The 17368-nt window shown below is 31.8% G+C and overlaps 1 protein-coding gene across 1 annotated transcript; it reads left to right on the top strand.

Annotated features, from left to right (window-relative positions):
• Window positions 1–5: 5 nt before the first annotated feature.
• LOC132722176 (RING finger protein PFF0165c-like) lies at window positions 6–8450 on the top strand. The gene is made up of 2 exons (XM_060706624.1): window positions 6–1884; window positions 1924–8450. The coding sequence occupies exons 1-2, from the start codon at window positions 13–15 to the stop codon at window positions 3112–3114; spliced, it is 3063 nt and encodes a 1020-aa protein (XP_060562607.1). The 5' UTR covers window positions 6–12; the 3' UTR covers window positions 3115–8450.
• The last annotated feature ends 8918 nt before the right edge of the window (window positions 8451–17368 follow it).

Raw genomic sequence — 17368 nt, 5'->3', positions numbered from 1 at the left:
TCTGCACCCCTAATGACTTACATGAAGCATAAAGGAGCACTGGGTGACAGTTTTGAAATTCAAAAAAGTCCATACTACATAGAAAATCCATTTGCTCCAGATAAATCCAAGTCTGAAAAGAACGTTATAGATATTTCTAGTCCTGGATTTTTCTCTAGACCTGAACCGAAAAAAGAACCAGAAGAGGTAGACACAAGATGTGCAGCAGAAAAACTTATAGAGAAGATAGAGAGTGGTATAAATAGGGTTGGAACTGTGGAGAAAGTTCATCTTGGCAAAGAACCATCTTCTCAATCCCAGAAAACAGTATTCCCTAAAAATGGATCTGGTGAAGACAAATTTACTGTAGAATCTTTAATGTCAATTCTAAATAGCTCTAGTTCAGGGAAGAGTTTAGCCACTCCCACTCAGCAGCAGGGTAAACAGAAAACTTCAACACCAGGTAACCAGTCTGCCTTTGGTCTTGAAACTAGTCTAGGTCAATTTGGTGATTTTCAAATTCAGCATTCACTTTTAGATAGCTTGTGTTCTGGACTGGTTCAAGCATTAACACCAAAAGGAGTTTCAATGACAAAGGATGAGTATGATAAACTTCTGAACACACTAAATGCAATGGATTCTGAAGATGAAGAGGATGATCTAGTTGAAAATGGTATGAATGAAAATAATGCAGCATATGAGGGGATAAAGTGTAATATAGATTTCTCTGAACTGGAGAAAGCCTCTACAGGTTTCAAAAACTTGAATCAGAAACTTCTATTAAAACCCATTCAAATTGACGATGAAGACGTAATGGCAAAATTGTCAAAGTCAGCTAGGAAAAAATTACGTAGAAGAGAGCGAAAAAGAGAGCAAGAGTTAGAAAGTATAGCTCAGATGAAAAATGTTTCTAAATCTAAAGGAAAGACGAAAAATATGACACCTGAACAGAGTTCAAGGAGAAATTCAGTAAAATCAAACAATTCGGATAGTAGCAGTTTGGATAAAAAGATGGATAAAAGAAAAAACAAAAAAGAAAATGGTGATCAAAATATATTACAGACAAAGAGTGAAAGGAAAGTTAAACTGGATACACAAAGCGTTAACAAAACAAATCTCAAAAACAATGATAATTCTCCTAGCGTAAACATGCCCAGAAATAAAAATTTGCTACCAGATAAAGATAATAAAACCTTTGAAAATCCACCTGAAGTAACAGAAGAAAACAATCAAATGTTAAAGAAGAAGAAAAAGAAGAAAAAAGTTAAGAAAGCTTCACCTGTAATTGATATATCAGCTGATGATAGTATTCTTGATTATAAAAAGGTCAGCTCTTGTGCTGAATACCTTAGAAAAGCATTAGAAAACAACCAAAGAAAGTCAAGCGAGAATAAAATAATCAAAGCCTCTCCATTCATGGATGTATCTGCAGATGATACTCTGCTTGAATTGGAAGGACTTTCTTGTAAAGTTATCGGAGATGAGCTAGACTCTGATCTAGAAATCAAACTGAAAAAGAAAAAAAGACTATCAAAGGAGAAATTGTGTTCAAAGTATGGAATTAGTCAAACGTGTTCTTTAGACAAAGAGCCTGTCCTTTCTATTAATGATATGCTGAAAAATGAAACTGATCATGCTGAATCTGTTGAGTCTAGGGGTTGTAAATGTGAAGGAAATTTGGAGCAAAACGGTGATGACATTGAAAAGGTAATTGACAATAGTGAAAAATTTGATGGGCATTCAGAGAAAGTAATACATGTTGAAGACACCGTAGAGAAAGATTTATGCCAAGTTAGATCTCCTCCTGAAAATGAATTGGATGATGCTTTGAATGTACAGAGCAGTGTAGAGTTTGTTCCTAATGAAATAGAAATTGATGGTAATTTAGTTAAGGATGAGATTAAGGTAGAAATTGATGGTAATTCAGTTAAAGATGAGATTCAGGTAAATAGCAGTGCAGCTAAAGAACTTATCAGGGACTTTAAATATTTTGATGATGCTGAAGATTCATTGGGAAAAAGAAATGACATGGTTGTACCTGAAATATCTGAAAACATACCAGAAAACAGGGTAGATTTTCAGGTATCACCTAATGCTGTAGATAATGGAAGTGCAAATAAAGAAGAATCAAAGCATGAAAAGGTGAACATTGGAAATAGCAAAAAATCAAAAGAAAACAAAGATAGAGACGATGATAGCGATGGATCTGAAAATATTGTAAATGATATTGAATCTTTGAATGGATATGATAAAGACAATAGTGTTATGCATAATGTGGTGCTTGACAATTTAGATACGGATAAAACAGGAGATACAAGAAATGATGCAATGGGTTCTGTTGGAGATGAAGATGACATTGTTGAAGGTATAGAAATTGCAAATGATTTTGTGGCTTTAAATACATATCATGAAAATGGCAAAGATTTGCATGATGTAGATGTTGATAGGGCTACCTCTGATGATGATAAGGTTGAGAGGGTAATTGATGCAAGTAATGATGTAGTGGTGCTAAATGGAAAAGAAAATGCAAATTGTGTCACTGATAAAGCTTCTGCTGCTGATATTAATAACAAATGCAATGGTATGGATAATGAATATGAGGCAAAATATGGAACAGTTGTTGGTAAAATGGAAAGCGAAAGCAATGTAGAAGTTGATGTTAGATCTGAAAGTGATACAGCTGCACTTTGTATAAATAAGGATGTTAAAGATCTTCATAAAGTGAAGGTAGAAATGAATGATCTGACTGCATTGGGTACTGGCTTGAGTGTTTCAAATCATATGAATGACATTGGTGCTTGTGTGAATGGCAGGGTAGAAGAAAATGTTCAACATATAATAAATCTTAAAAGTGACGTAAATGGTGTGGATAGAAAACAGACATTTAGTTCTGATTCATCAGATGATGAGGTTGAAATTAAAAACTTAAATGGAGAATTTAAGGAAGAATTTACTAAAGACTTTGAGGTGGAACAGTTTAACCAATTGACTTCTAGCATTGAAAATTTTGGAGAGAATGACACAAGTTATCCTGAGGTGTTCCAGAGTCCAGCTTGCTTGGCTGATAGGTTAAAACTTCGACTTAGAAAAACTTCGACAAAAAACGTGCTGGATGCTTTCACAAATGGAAAATGACTGTGTGTTTAGTATTACCTCTACTTACTTTCTTTCATTTTTATAACTTTTGGTACATTTTTTTTTCATATTTGTATAGTATCCTAGTTCATATTTCATTTACATTTTGTTTCTTTTTCTTTTTTAAGCAAAAAAGACAGCACCTTTTAGGGTGTTTTGTTATTTTGTTACATTTTTATCTGCTGTATGAATATAGTTAGGATTGCAAGCTCTTTTTTGTGGCCATATCGAGGACTTAACAAACATGGTTGGTATTGGGGGAAAAAAATACATTGCAAGGTGTCCAACTGGGTATATTCTAAAATTAGCAAACGTACTCGGAACTGTCCTTGATAGAAACTATATTGATGTATTTTGAATATTTTTCTTTTGATCAGTAATCATCATATATTTCATTAATTTGAAGAAACTGTTTATTTGATTAATAAATCAAGTGTCTAGAAATTATGAAAAAATTAACTCAAAAACTTGGGTCACAACCATGTTTCATCATATGACACAAGCAGTGGTTAGTTCAAGTTACAGTGGACTCAAATGTAGTTCATCTCTCGACTCAAATGTAGTTCATATAAGCTACAATATCTCTCCAGGATCAAGCTTATGTTTAACCTTATTTGTTTGTATGTCATCCTTCTGTGTTCATACATTCAATTTGCAGCATCAGTCTTTCTATATCTATTTAACCTTAAATCTTCTGGAAACAAAAGTGATCAGCCTTTGCCACCAGTATAGAATCAGGCTAGTGTGCATGTCTGTCCAGTCTGGCCAGGCTCCATTCTGTTGGAAGCTTAAGTTTTGTATTTTGATATTGAAATATCTCGAACTTGGAATGGATTGTTTCATATTCAAACTTATACAGACCCATATTATTATTACCAGACTATATTTAAGAAATATAGGAAATCGAGGGTTAAATATAATCATTTTTCATTTTAGTTCATTTTCCCATAGATGAGCAACATGCTGTTCTGTTTATGTTTTCATTATTTGTGCATTTAGGAAGTAAGTTTTGATACAAGTTATTGACTTATTTATTTACCTTTGATGCTCAATGTTTAGGAAGTACTATATATGCAAATTGTAATTTAGAATTTGTAATAATTTCCTCTAAGAAGTACAGGCATACTATTGATGTTGTGGAAATGAATTTGGCATCTGTGTAAGAAGTCTCTTGTTTTATCCATTCAGTGTGTAAACTTTTTTTCTTTTACTTTTCTTTCATGAAAACATGAAAGTACAATGATGTATAAAACTTGCTTTTTTGATAAATGATTTATGTTTTGTACAAACCTTTTTCTAAATTTATGTTATTCATGCTTACACTATGGCTTTTGCTATTTACAACAGAACACATTTGTTTTTATAATGGGCATAAAATTTTGAATGAACCTAGCAAGGACCTGTTACGTAGCATATTTCTCCTTCTATAAGCTCCCTTTCTTTTATAATTCCATTTCCCCAGTTTTTGTTGTTTTTTTGAAAAGATCCCTTGTCAACCCCACCTTGTATTTTAGTAATTGAAAGGATGTAGTAACAGATTGTTATTAAATTCAATAACAGTTGTATATATGGTTTTTGTTTTTCACTCGACAAGTCTAATCTGAATAAACCAGAAATTGATAATTGAAGGTTCAAGAAATGGAAGCCAGACAAGTTCATTAAAGAAATTCAGCATGTAAAGGGTTAAATAAGAAAAACTGGGTCCCTAAAAAGCACCATGTTGATGTTTTGCACAGCCCCAAAAGGTAGAAATATAGAATGTATTTTTTAATAATCAGGGTTTTCTGTGATGGTTTGGCTGGTCACAATATATTTTATGCAGTATATTTTCCATAACCCGACTCGTGTGGATAAGTTGCCTGTTATTTCTAGATTGCAGGGCCTTTTTTCCTTCTATAGCAGGGGCCTTGAAAAGGACGGCTTCCCCAAAGAAAAATTCTTAAAATTCATGCAGTTTTCCCAAAATAGTGAATTTACAGCAAGTTTTTTCTTCCCCTTTTGTAAAGATACTGTATAATTTTCCCAAAAAATTAAGGGCATGAAGGGTAGGGCGGCTTCCCCAATCTGTGAAAAAAAGTCCTGGAGTTGTGCGAGCTATATAAGCATGCTACAATTTTCGCAGGGCCATATAATTATAACCTGCGAAGAATCTTTATCACTATTAATATGGCATTATTTGCATTTACCGTAGTCTGCTTTTTCTTACCTTTATTATTTCATTTTTGTTGTTGTTGTTGATATTTTTCTAGTTTTATAAAGGTTGTGTCAGTACTGATAAAAGTATAAAGTGATAATTATGTTACTCTTTAAATGCTATTGGAATCGTCTATGTCACTGGATTAAAGTCTGGTTAACTAGCTCATTATACACTTGAATCATATTCTTTGTTGTTTAATTATAGCCTTTGGATTCTGAAACCCCCTTTAAAATAACTATGGATAATCCCAGTCCAATGCAGGGCAAATTCATTTTTCAGATTTGGTAAATTGCAGAGAAACTGTTTATTACTGAATTACTGATTAGTTATCTATGAAAGCAGGCCAGAGACCATAGAAAACATCTATATCACTGGATAGACTAAATTCCTCTTTGCCGCTGTAAACAGTTACCATCTAGCTAGATATTCCGGTCTGTACCGGCAGCCAGTGTAAGATTCTTATTGTATACCTGATCAAACCAAGTATTTTTTGTTTGGCTAGTTAATTTGTTTCTCTTTAGAGATCTCCAAAATTTTGCAAAATATTACATTTATACAGATAGGATATGCATTTTATTCATTCCATGTCATAATGCAAAGGAAAGATTGTATAAAAAAAGTGTGTGTGTTTTTTTTATTGACATGTATTTTTATGTCTGTATATTTTTTTATTGTATGATATTTTCCATGATGTTGTGCTTGTAGCTGTTTCAAACTATGATGATATATATATATAGGCTGATTGTGGATAATGAAGAGTTTGATAGACCTGTGCTGTGCCGTATATCTATAGCTAGACATGCAAGCTTACCTGCTGCGCTGTATTTAGCAATTTGGTGTTGACACCTAAACTTGAAAATGTACGGTTCTAAATTCAAAAAGCCTAAGTAAATTTTATAAATTTAACAGGGTAAAGGTTAAAATACTAAAAAAAAATTTGAAAAAATAAAATTGTATCCACTAAATTGAAGTATTTGAAGCTTCTAACTATTTTCAAGTTAGAAGCATGCCTCCAAATTCATGCTAATTTTCATGAAAATTTGGTATTTAAAAGTAAAATATTGTGAATTTGAACAAAGTAATTGAAACATTGCAAACGGCACCTACAATACATGTAAATTACAAAAAAGAGGTCAAAATATGCAAAAATAGCCTTTATTGAAGAAGTTACCAGTTTATCAGTCATTAATGGCGGATAACTTAAATTCTTGAATCTTTCTCAAATTGGATTTTCTTGAAATGTTTAAACTTGTCTGGAGGCATGAGGCTTTAAGAACATCTGTGAAAGATAAGTCATGGAAGAATTTTCATTTGTTTCGTGTTGGGGAAACTAATCTGCATGATTTTGAAAGGTCAATGACTCTAGGCATGTGTTTAACTGGACTTCATGTATTTGATGCCCACTTTCATCACTGTTACTGTAATGGGTCATTAGACCCTTATAGGTCTTAACGATTGCTGGTGTCGTTAAGTCAATATGTTATGGCAATATTGCTGGTGAAATTAAGTCAATAAGTTATGGCAACAATACTGGTGTTGAGTCTACATGTTCTGGCAACAATATTGGTGTTGTTAAGTCAATATGTTATGGCAATATTACTGGTGTTGTAATGTCAACATGTTATGGCAACAATACTGGTGTTGTTAAGTCAACATGTTATGCCAACACAACTGGTGTTGTTAAGTCAACATGTTATGGCAACAGTACTGGTGTAGTTAAGTCAACATGTTATGGCAACAGTACTGGTGTAGTTAAGTCAACATGTTATGGCAACAGTACTGGTGTAGTTAAGTCAACATGTTATGGCAACAGTACTGGTGTAGTAATGTCAACATGTTACGGCAAGGTTGCTGGTGTCGTCATGTCAATATGTTACAACAACTTCAAGTAACTGTTACATTGGTCCATCTGTACCTAAAATGTAATTGTATAACTTTCATGTAGTAGATCTACATTGTTTATATCATTTAACATTTGATGTGTATTATTAAAGTGCAGGGTTGAAATTGTACATGGTTTTTATGCTGGTGCTGAAAGTTTTGTTTTTTCTTGTTGTTAAATGTGTTTATGTATGAATATGTTTTGATGTACTTTGCTTTAACCCATAACTTGCTGGAAGTGAAATTGACTTTGCCACCAGTATAGAACCAGGCCAACCTGCGAGTATGTACAGTCTGATCAGGCTCTATGCTGTTGGTAGCTCAGTTTTTGAATTTTAATATTTGAAATCCCTTTAACCAGCCTTCATCTTTTACTTTTTTGTTAGAAAAACTGTTCTGCATTGTTTGCAAACTAAGTACATGTATATCAGTAATTATATCTCGGAAAAGTGCATTATATCACTGTTCAGCATTTTTTCAAAAAAGCATCCCAAGCATTATTTATAACTTGTCAGTGATGTTCGTTTCTAAAAATAGAAGAATGGGAAACAACAACTAGTCAGATTTACTTATTTAAATATTGAGAGCGGACCTGTGAATTAGAGGTATCAAGGGGTTTCCTTATTGTTTATGTATCTTACTGTCAGCAAATTTCATTTTCTACCTGAAGTCTTTTAATTTGACAAGACTTTAGTATGTGAATTGATTTATCTAAAAATAACATATTTAACCTTAAGAAAAGCTGAAGGCCGCTTTAAAGTTAGATGGGCTGCTTCAAATTCAATCCAAGATAAATCAATTACACAAATTCAGCAGGTAAAGGGTTTAAAACACAGACAATTTTGATTTATGCACAGCGTCTGAAAAAAATGCAATGTTTTAAATATATTTAAAATGATTGCGAGTCAAAGGTCCAGAGTCCAACACAAATGCTAGCCTATTAATGTTTGGCAGTGACCTGTGTTGTACAAACAATAAGGAAGTTAGGAAAAATAGCAACATATTTTTACCAAAGAGAATTAACTTGGATGGATTTTGTTCATGTTTTTTCTTCATTTTGTACAAGTTTTTTTCATATGTGTTTCCATACCTCTCATTTAATGTTTGATAGAAAAAAAAAGAACAGGGTGAAATCATTTCTTATAATTGTACTTTGTAGCATTTTATTGCATGAATTGCCATTTTTCTCAGTTAATGAAAAAAAAACTAAACACAAAAAAACAATGTTGTTCGTAATAAAAAAGGAAATATCATAAAATGTGGTTGTTTTTTGTTACATTTATCCATATAATATCATACTTTAATAACATTGGACAGTATGCACATATCCAGATAGGGAATGATGGGGGGGGGAGTCATTCATAACTTCCCCAGCAATTTGGTTATTCTGTAAGAATATCATTGAAATATGGTATAACACCAAGGTTTGAGTATCAACATACATTTTTTGTGAAAATTAAGTATAATTTCAACAGGTTCTATTGATTCCTTTCTGGAAAACTATACATGAAAAACCTGATGGCAGCAGTAAAAAAACCTCGAATGTCTAAACTCAAACCAGGGCAAGTCTACGAGGAAAATGTAGGGATAACTTTTTTCAGCACCTCATTCACATTTAATAATTTCTTGGTTTATGCAAAATTTATTTTAGTTAAATTGTGAAGTAAGCTATAATCATATAGGCACACTTTAGAACTCGTTTAGAGAACCAACTAATACTGAGCAATGATTCAACGACTCGCTCTGACAGGGTGTCACCCAACCAGTACTGGGCAATGAGTGTAATGTTTCTGCAACGACTTGCCTCCGACTGGTTAACAAGTAATCTAATGATCGGTAGCCACAAGGGTTCATTAATTTCTTGTTTAACTGTTTTGATACTTAAGAAGTACTACATGAAATATCGAAAGAGAAAGTAAAATCATGTTGACCAAATCTGTCTTAGTTGGTAAAATAAAATGTATCTTAAAAGTACAATACAAATATGTAGACTGAAAACATATACAAGAATGTGATTAATAGAAATAGGTAAAAAATGGTTTAGTATTTTCCTCCCAAAACTTTTACCTGCAGGCAATCAATATTTTCATAATTCAGCTCAATAAAGTACACCACAAACTTTTATTGGTGTCATTAAAAAAATTGTTGTTTTTCAATATTTTTTACACTGAAAAAGTACTGTACCTTGTCTCATAAAAAATTAAAATGCTCAGAAATAATAAATGTAATATTTTTCCATTTGAATTTGTTTATTTTTGTTATCTACATATTAAGAAGACCTGAGCTACCTAAAAATGTTGCCACAATTACTTCCAAAATGTTTTAAATGAACATGTGCAAATTAGCTGAAAATTAATAAGCATGAAAGTTATTTTGCCATGTCATCATGATGGGCCAGAAGCAGACATGGGGTCATAACTTCTAAATGTAACCCATTAAATTACAATAACATCAATAAAATTTGGCCCACAAGTTTTGCCAGAAATAAATTTCAAACTTTTACAAAAGGTTTTGGCATTGAATGTCTGTAAAAACCGTTTCAACAGTAAGTTCTGATATTATTTTCCCATTAAGGAAGTGATAAGGAATGTGGATGAAACACTAGAAATATTGGCAAGAAATGGCAGATTATCTAATTTTACTTAATAACATCACAGATTTTCTTGTTCTGTTTACCATAATTTCATTGTATCAAAGGTTAAATCTCTTGTTCTCCATGAGATTAGTATTGTAACCTTGTCTGATATTTCCATGGCAACATCTGGCATAAAATTATATCCCATTATAAGATAAGAGAGTTCATCTCTTAAGGACAGAAATCTGTATTATCTTCTAGTGACACTCCAGTCTGTTAATGAGAAGGGTAGCAAAACTTGGCATATAACACAATCTCATACCAAATTGAAACATACATATACCCAATATGTCAAACATGCAGGAAAAATCTTTTTTTCCAAAATGCATGCCTAATCAATATTGACAATATGTCGTCCGTTTAATAATCACCCATGCAAACCAGTTTAAAGTATATACAGTCAAGACTTTGATTTGCTAATCTAAATCTCATAAGAAATATGTACTAGTGTAAGTACATGTGAGGTGAGGCGGCACATGTACTAGTAAAGGTACGCATGGGGAGGCTTAGGTACCTAGTTTTGTGGAATGTGACTAGAAGGGACTCTGAATTCTCTTGTATGATGAAGCTTTCCGGCTTGTTTACAGAAGGAAGGTGCTTCTACATGAATAGCTCTCTGTTCTTAGTACTGAATAAACTTTGGAATTCTCTTCCCTTAGATATCAGAAATTCCACAAATTAACAGTCATTCAAAAATAATTATCTGAAATGGTGGTTCACTGGAGGGAATAAAACACATCAATTTGTATTATAAAATGTATACATGTATCTGAATTGCAATGTTTATATTCTTATATAATGTTTTTTCCCTAGATTTTCATTTAACATGTTTTAATAACTACATTGTATTTGTAATTTTGTTGTTGTTTATCATACCTTCAAAGAAGTCTGCCCACTTAACTCGATCAATAGGGACAACAACTAATAATTAATCTAGGACCCGCTGGTTCAATTTTTGGGGCAGGGAGAAATTTCACGAAGACATTCTCGGCTCCAAGAAGTCTGTGCGCTTAGCTCAATATGGTATGCATCTGACAACAGATTGACCTGTTGTATTTTTTTCTTAGTTTATTTTACTATTCCAGTTCAGTTACTCATAGCTGAGACACCCCCCTGAAAAACAGTTATTTTACTTTTTCAAAGGTAGTGTAAGGCACCGAGACACAAATTAAGGCCTCATAAGAAAGACCGTCATTATCATTACTTGTGCCACGAGAAATTACACCTTCAACACTTCGATAACTAGACAACCATGTTACCACTGGACTGCTAATCTGTTTCAAAGATTTTGTTTCTTGCTCTGCCCAAATTTCTCATAAAAATAGATATTCATATTTAACCATTTCTTTGATTTTCAACCATTTTACATTAAACTCACATTTTTCATAAAGTATAAATGACACAAGAAAAGAAGGCATTTGTCTATTTTTCTTTTATGAGGAAATAAAAAAAAGTAACATTTTTCTCAGAAAGGGGAGATAATTTTATTGCATAGATGTGTAACATCTAAAAACACAGCCAACATAGCACAGACACTGAACTACATAACAAAATAAAGAAATACATAAAATGTGAAGTAAAATTATGTCCAAAATTTGGTGTACCGTAGTCTTTGTAAATATTTAGACAAAGAAAAATTGGTAAAAAAGAAGATTATGACTTTTCATTTTAATATTTTTATACAATGCCTTAAGACATTCTTGATTTATAGATGGTTCACATATAACATAAATTTAAACTTCAATTAACATACATTTAAACTCAATAAATAATTACAAATAACATAGATTGTCTAGTTTTCAACAATATGCATGCATCTGTTCTATTTCACTTTTTCTTTCTACTAACAATAACCCATCTGTAAACCAGTCTCAGAATTCGATGCTGCCATTGGCTTATTTCAAAAGCTAAAAATAGTAGCCAATGAGATGTTACAGTTTTCAGACTGGTCTAAAATTTAATATTTTCAAAAATATGACAATGCCTATGTATATTATTTGACTTGTTGAATTGTTTATGCTGACTACTTGTTTTCGCAATGATTATTCATTAAGAAATGAAAATACATAAATTTAAAACATGAACTTCGCCAACTATATCTTAAAATTTATTCATTATATTATTATATGTACTGACTACTAGAAAATGTATTTCTTCAGTAACATAAAATATTTGTGTTAAATTATCACATCTTCTAGACTGTACAAGTCTTTTCAATTCAGAATTATTTAAACTCTGAAGACAATTAAGAAATCTTGATACCTTAAATATCTTTTAAACTATTTTCGTTAAGTACATAATTTAAGTATAAAAAATTGTTCGTCCGAATTGCAGTTTTTAACACAAATAACTGTAGCAAACAATATGTTATTTTAACAAGAGCAAACTTCTTGTACCAGTTAGGCTTTGCTAACTACTTTAACCATAAATATAACTAACAAGGCAAAAGGTATGTTATGTGTCAAAAAAAAATGGCAGATATTTTGTTATTTTTCATAAATTATTATTTTTTGTTTAAGTTTTAATTTTTCTGTATATTAAATATTAATATCATGATGATTAAGTTAAAAGAAACCTCAAGGGTTAGGAAGTATTACATGTAAAATTGAAAGTGAAAAAAAAATACACTCGGCCCTATGACACCCGAATTTGGTTGGCAGTGCATGTGGTTTATATATAGGCAAGAAATTTAATTATGATTTTCAGTCTTTACATTAAACATGTATATCTTCATGCAATATGGTTTTCAAAATATATGTTTTACCCAATACGGGTTTCAAATTATATGTTTACCAAATACGGGTTTAAAAAAATATATGTTTTATTCAATTTGAGTTTCAAAATATATGTTTACTCAATTTAAGTTTCAATATATATGTTTACCCAATTCAGGTTTCAATATGTATGTTTTACACATTTCAGGTTCAAAAATAGATGTTAACCCACTTAGGTTCCACCATGATGATTCATCTATATGAAATACATTTCAAACATGATAATAAATTATGTTAGTAAAAGCACAATACAGTGCAACCTTTGCAACCTCTGTAGAGCAACCACCTCTTAACAACAACAGAAAGTATGACTTTATATATATAACCTCTCTAAAGTAAACACCTGTAAACAACAACCAAAATCTTTACCTCACAAAGGGGTGCTGTTCTGCAAAGGATGTAATGTATACATTTTTCAAGCTTTATACAATGCTTAAGGTGGCAAAAAAAGCAAATCAATTCAATTTAAAATACATTTAAATCAACTGAATTCTTGTTCCAGCATTAAATACCTAGAAACTAACAAATACAAATTGCACTTTTTACGAGATTTCTCTGTAAATTCACGACTGTGACAAAAAAATAAAAAGATGTATTTGATGTAAGTATAACAAGATGGATTTCATTGTTAAATATCTACATTGTATAAGGAAACATATGGCAATCTGTACATTTTTTCTATACAAACAATATACATGTTTTCCCCTATCTATGTGGAAGCTATTTTACAGCACAATTAGTATACAAAAAATTCACTTTCACCTCAATGGTTAAAAAAAAGCTGAAAACAAAACAAACCCAAAGAGAAAAATTTTCAGATTTAAGAATTATACATGTCTTCAAATTTAAGACAATATTCCTCCAACTTTAAGAGAACAGAAAAAAAAACAGAAAATGTCACCAACATTAAGAAAACCTGCCCTTTTATTAAACAGACACACTTCATTGTTATAAAAAAATCACGACATCAATTAAATGCTATATTTCACAATTATGTATAACCAGAATGATAAACTGTCCTTTCACTTACATGAATTTCAAATGATCTCTGCACTTATCACTGGAATTCTTTAAATACATATTAAATACTTGTTCAGACATCCACACATCTATAACTTTATTACATATAATACATGTAATTTTGTTCATTATCTCCTTTTATAATAAAAAAAAATCAGCACAATATATAGAGGATATTTGTTTGTTTCAGTGTAAGATCGAAAAATATTTCACCGAGTGAACACCAGATGCAATATTTTCCACGAGTGGCGTAGCCACGAGTGAAAATATAATAGCTGGGGTTCACGAGTGAAATATTATTTGATCTCACATGTAAAACAAACAAATTTTCTGTTTATTTCATGATTTTTTAACGATTTTTACACCATTTTACTAATTTTTGCCGCGTAACGTCATGCTCTTATCTTCATGACGTCATCAAATAATGACGTCACAATGTTGAAGCAAAATATAATTCCATGATTATTTTTAGATTTTAGATGTTTTTCAGCACAACGTTCGTAAATATTTACGATCTAAAGTTATCACGTACATTTTTTATTATGATTGACTACATTTCCGCTGAAAAAAACATTCATTAATGATAAATATTTTATTTTTACGCCAAATATAGTTCGGCTACTGTGAAATTATATTTGGTAATCATTACTGTGAAATTATCAGAATATAATTAACCGTTATAATTCAGTAATCTACTGCAAAACATGTAATAAAATATACTATGTTCCCAGGTTCAAAACTATTACCATTATCATTCACCCATAAGACACATCAACCTATAAGACACATCTTCAAATAGGCAACAATCTGACAATAATTTCTTCAACATGTTTGTTCAAGCATTAAAAACATTTACCATATTTATCCAACTATAGGACGCACCCACATATAAGACAGTCCCACACAATCAACAATATAATATCATTTTTCATGGTTTTATAAAAAAAATCTTATAATCCACCTATAAGACATACCCACCTTTAAGACATACCCACCTTTAAGACATACCCACCTATAAGACATACCCACCTATAAGACATACCCACCTATAAGACATATCCACCTATAAGACATATCCACCTATAAGACATACCCACCTATAAGACATATCCACCTATAAGACATACCCACCTATAAGACATACCCACCTATAAGACATACCCACCTATAAGACATACCCACCTATAAGACATACCCACCTTTAAGACATACCCACCTATAAGACATATCCACCTATAAGACATACCCACCTATAAGACATATCCACCTATAAGATATACCCACCTATAAGACATATCCACCTATAAGACATACCCACCTATAAGACATATCCACCTATAAGACATACCCACCTATAAGACATACCCACCTTTAAGACATACCCACCTATAAGACATACCCACCTATAAGACATATCCACCTATAAGACATATCCACCTATAAGACATACCCACCTATAAGACATACCCACCTATAAGACATACCCACCTATAAGACATACCCACCTATAAGACATATCCACCTATAAGACATATCCACCTATAAGACATACCCACCTATAAGACATATCCACCTATAAGACATATCCACCTATAAGACATACCCACCTATAAGACATATCCACCTATAAGACATACCCACCTATAAGACATATCCACCTATAAGACATACCCACCTATAAGACATACCCACCTATAAGACATATCCACCTATAAGACATACCCACCTATAAGACATACCCACCTTTAAGACATATCCACCGATAAGACATACCCACCTATAAGACATATCCACCTATAAGACATATCCACCTATAAGACATATCCACCTATAAGATATACCCACCTTTAAGACATGATACAAAAAGAAATCAATATTTAGCATGCTATTGGACAACATTGATAGTCTGCATCTTTTACCATGCAAAGAAACTCTTATTGTTATGCACCTGGTTGTCCGTCTGTCCGTCTTTTAGCAGGTTTTCTTGTCATATCTGCATTTTTTTTAACGGGTGGAAGGAAATTGAAACTAATGGGCAGAAATGTTAACCATAATGAGACGATGTGCAGAGCGCATGTTTGACCTTTCTGAGGTTAAGGTCACCATAATGAGACGATGTGCAGAGCGCATGTTTGACCTTTCTGAGGTCAAGGTCACAGTTAGTCATTTTGTTTCAATGTCAAAATTTTGTTTCTGCTCTTTATCTTTTGAACTGATAGAAAGAAATTAAAACTTTTTGGCAAAGATATTACTTATATTGAGACGGTGTGCAGAACACAAGTTTGGACTTCCTTAGATCAAAATTGGCCTGCCCTAGGCATAAATTGATGTATATAGACTTATATAGGAGTTTGCGTGTCCGGTCTGTATCTTTTGAACTGGCGCAGATTTGACCTTCTTTAGGCAAGGTCACACTTTAGTCATTTTGTATCAATTTCAAAATTTTGTGTCTGCTCTGTTTCTTTTAAACCGATAGTATGTAATTAATCTATTAGGCAGAAATATTTATATTTCTGAGATGATGTGCAGAGCGCAGTTTTGGACAACCTCAGGTGAAGGTCACACTGGCTCATTTACAATCCTTATATAAATGTATATATTACAAAGGGAGATTAAAATGAATGAATTTATTAATGTGATTCTTCATAATATACATTTATATGTATTTGCCTCTCTATTCCTTGATGATGTTTTTGCTTTTTTAATCAAATTTCATATTTTTTTATTTTTTCCTGTTAAGATTATTATAATTGAGGAGATTTTATAGGTTCATATGATTTATTTTTTTTTTGAAATAAGACAATCTTATCAATTGAAACTGATGTTACTTAAGATATGTAAATTTACTAAATAACAATAAGTTTTGTGCTTTTAAATTTAATATCTTTAAATTTTTATCATTTAAAAACCAACATTATTTTTGTTTTCAGTAAGTATATATACTCTGTAACAATTACATGGGGATAAATAATCACATTAACTTTTTAAGGGCATGTCTTGTGACATGTCTCAGCCAGGTGTCTGTACTCCACAGCAAAAGCTGTGGCATATATAATTGTCACTAAGTATTCATGTGACAAGAGCATAGCTCTTTGGCATGTTTCAATAATATTGATAATTGAAATAAAACATGTTTTGGACAAATGTTATAAATGTGTATCCTCTATGTTTAAAATTATTTATGATTTCTTTAAATTTTATCTTAAAACAGACTTGCATTCAGGCGTATATTGCCATGCCTCTGTAGTGCTCTTGTTTTTTTAGTTTATTGTACTATTCCAGTTCAGTTACTCATAGCTGAGAAACCCCCTGAAAAACATTTATTTTACCTTTTCAAAGCTAGTGCTTTGATATTCCAAACGCAACCCTGGTTCTTGTAAATGCTTTGTGTAAAGCATTGAGACACATATTAAGGCCTCATAAGAAAGAACTTCAGTATTGTTACTTGTGGCACGAGGAATCACACCTTCAACATTTGGATAACTAGAAAAGCATGTTACCACTGGACCACTGATCCGTTCAATAACTTGTTTGTAAAGGGAGTTCCAAAGATTTTATTTCTAGCTCTGCCCAAATTTCTCATAAAAATAGAGATCCATATTTAAATTCAATCATTTCTTAAATAAAATTATTTCAAATGATTTTCAATCATTTTACATTAAACTCACATTTAACATCAATCATAAATGACACAAGAAAAGAAGGCATTTGCCTATTTTTCTTTTATGAGGAAATAAAAAGGTAACA

Source organism: Ruditapes philippinarum, unplaced genomic scaffold, assembly GCF_026571515.1.
Source record: "Ruditapes philippinarum isolate M1 unplaced genomic scaffold, ASM2657151v2 ctg1955_1_1_1_1, whole genome shotgun sequence".
In the NCBI taxonomy this organism is placed as follows: Eukaryota; Metazoa; Mollusca; class Bivalvia; order Venerida; family Veneridae; genus Ruditapes; species Ruditapes philippinarum.
The sequence above is the reverse complement of the archived record's forward strand: the minus strand, read 5'-3'. Positions and strand labels throughout refer to the sequence as shown.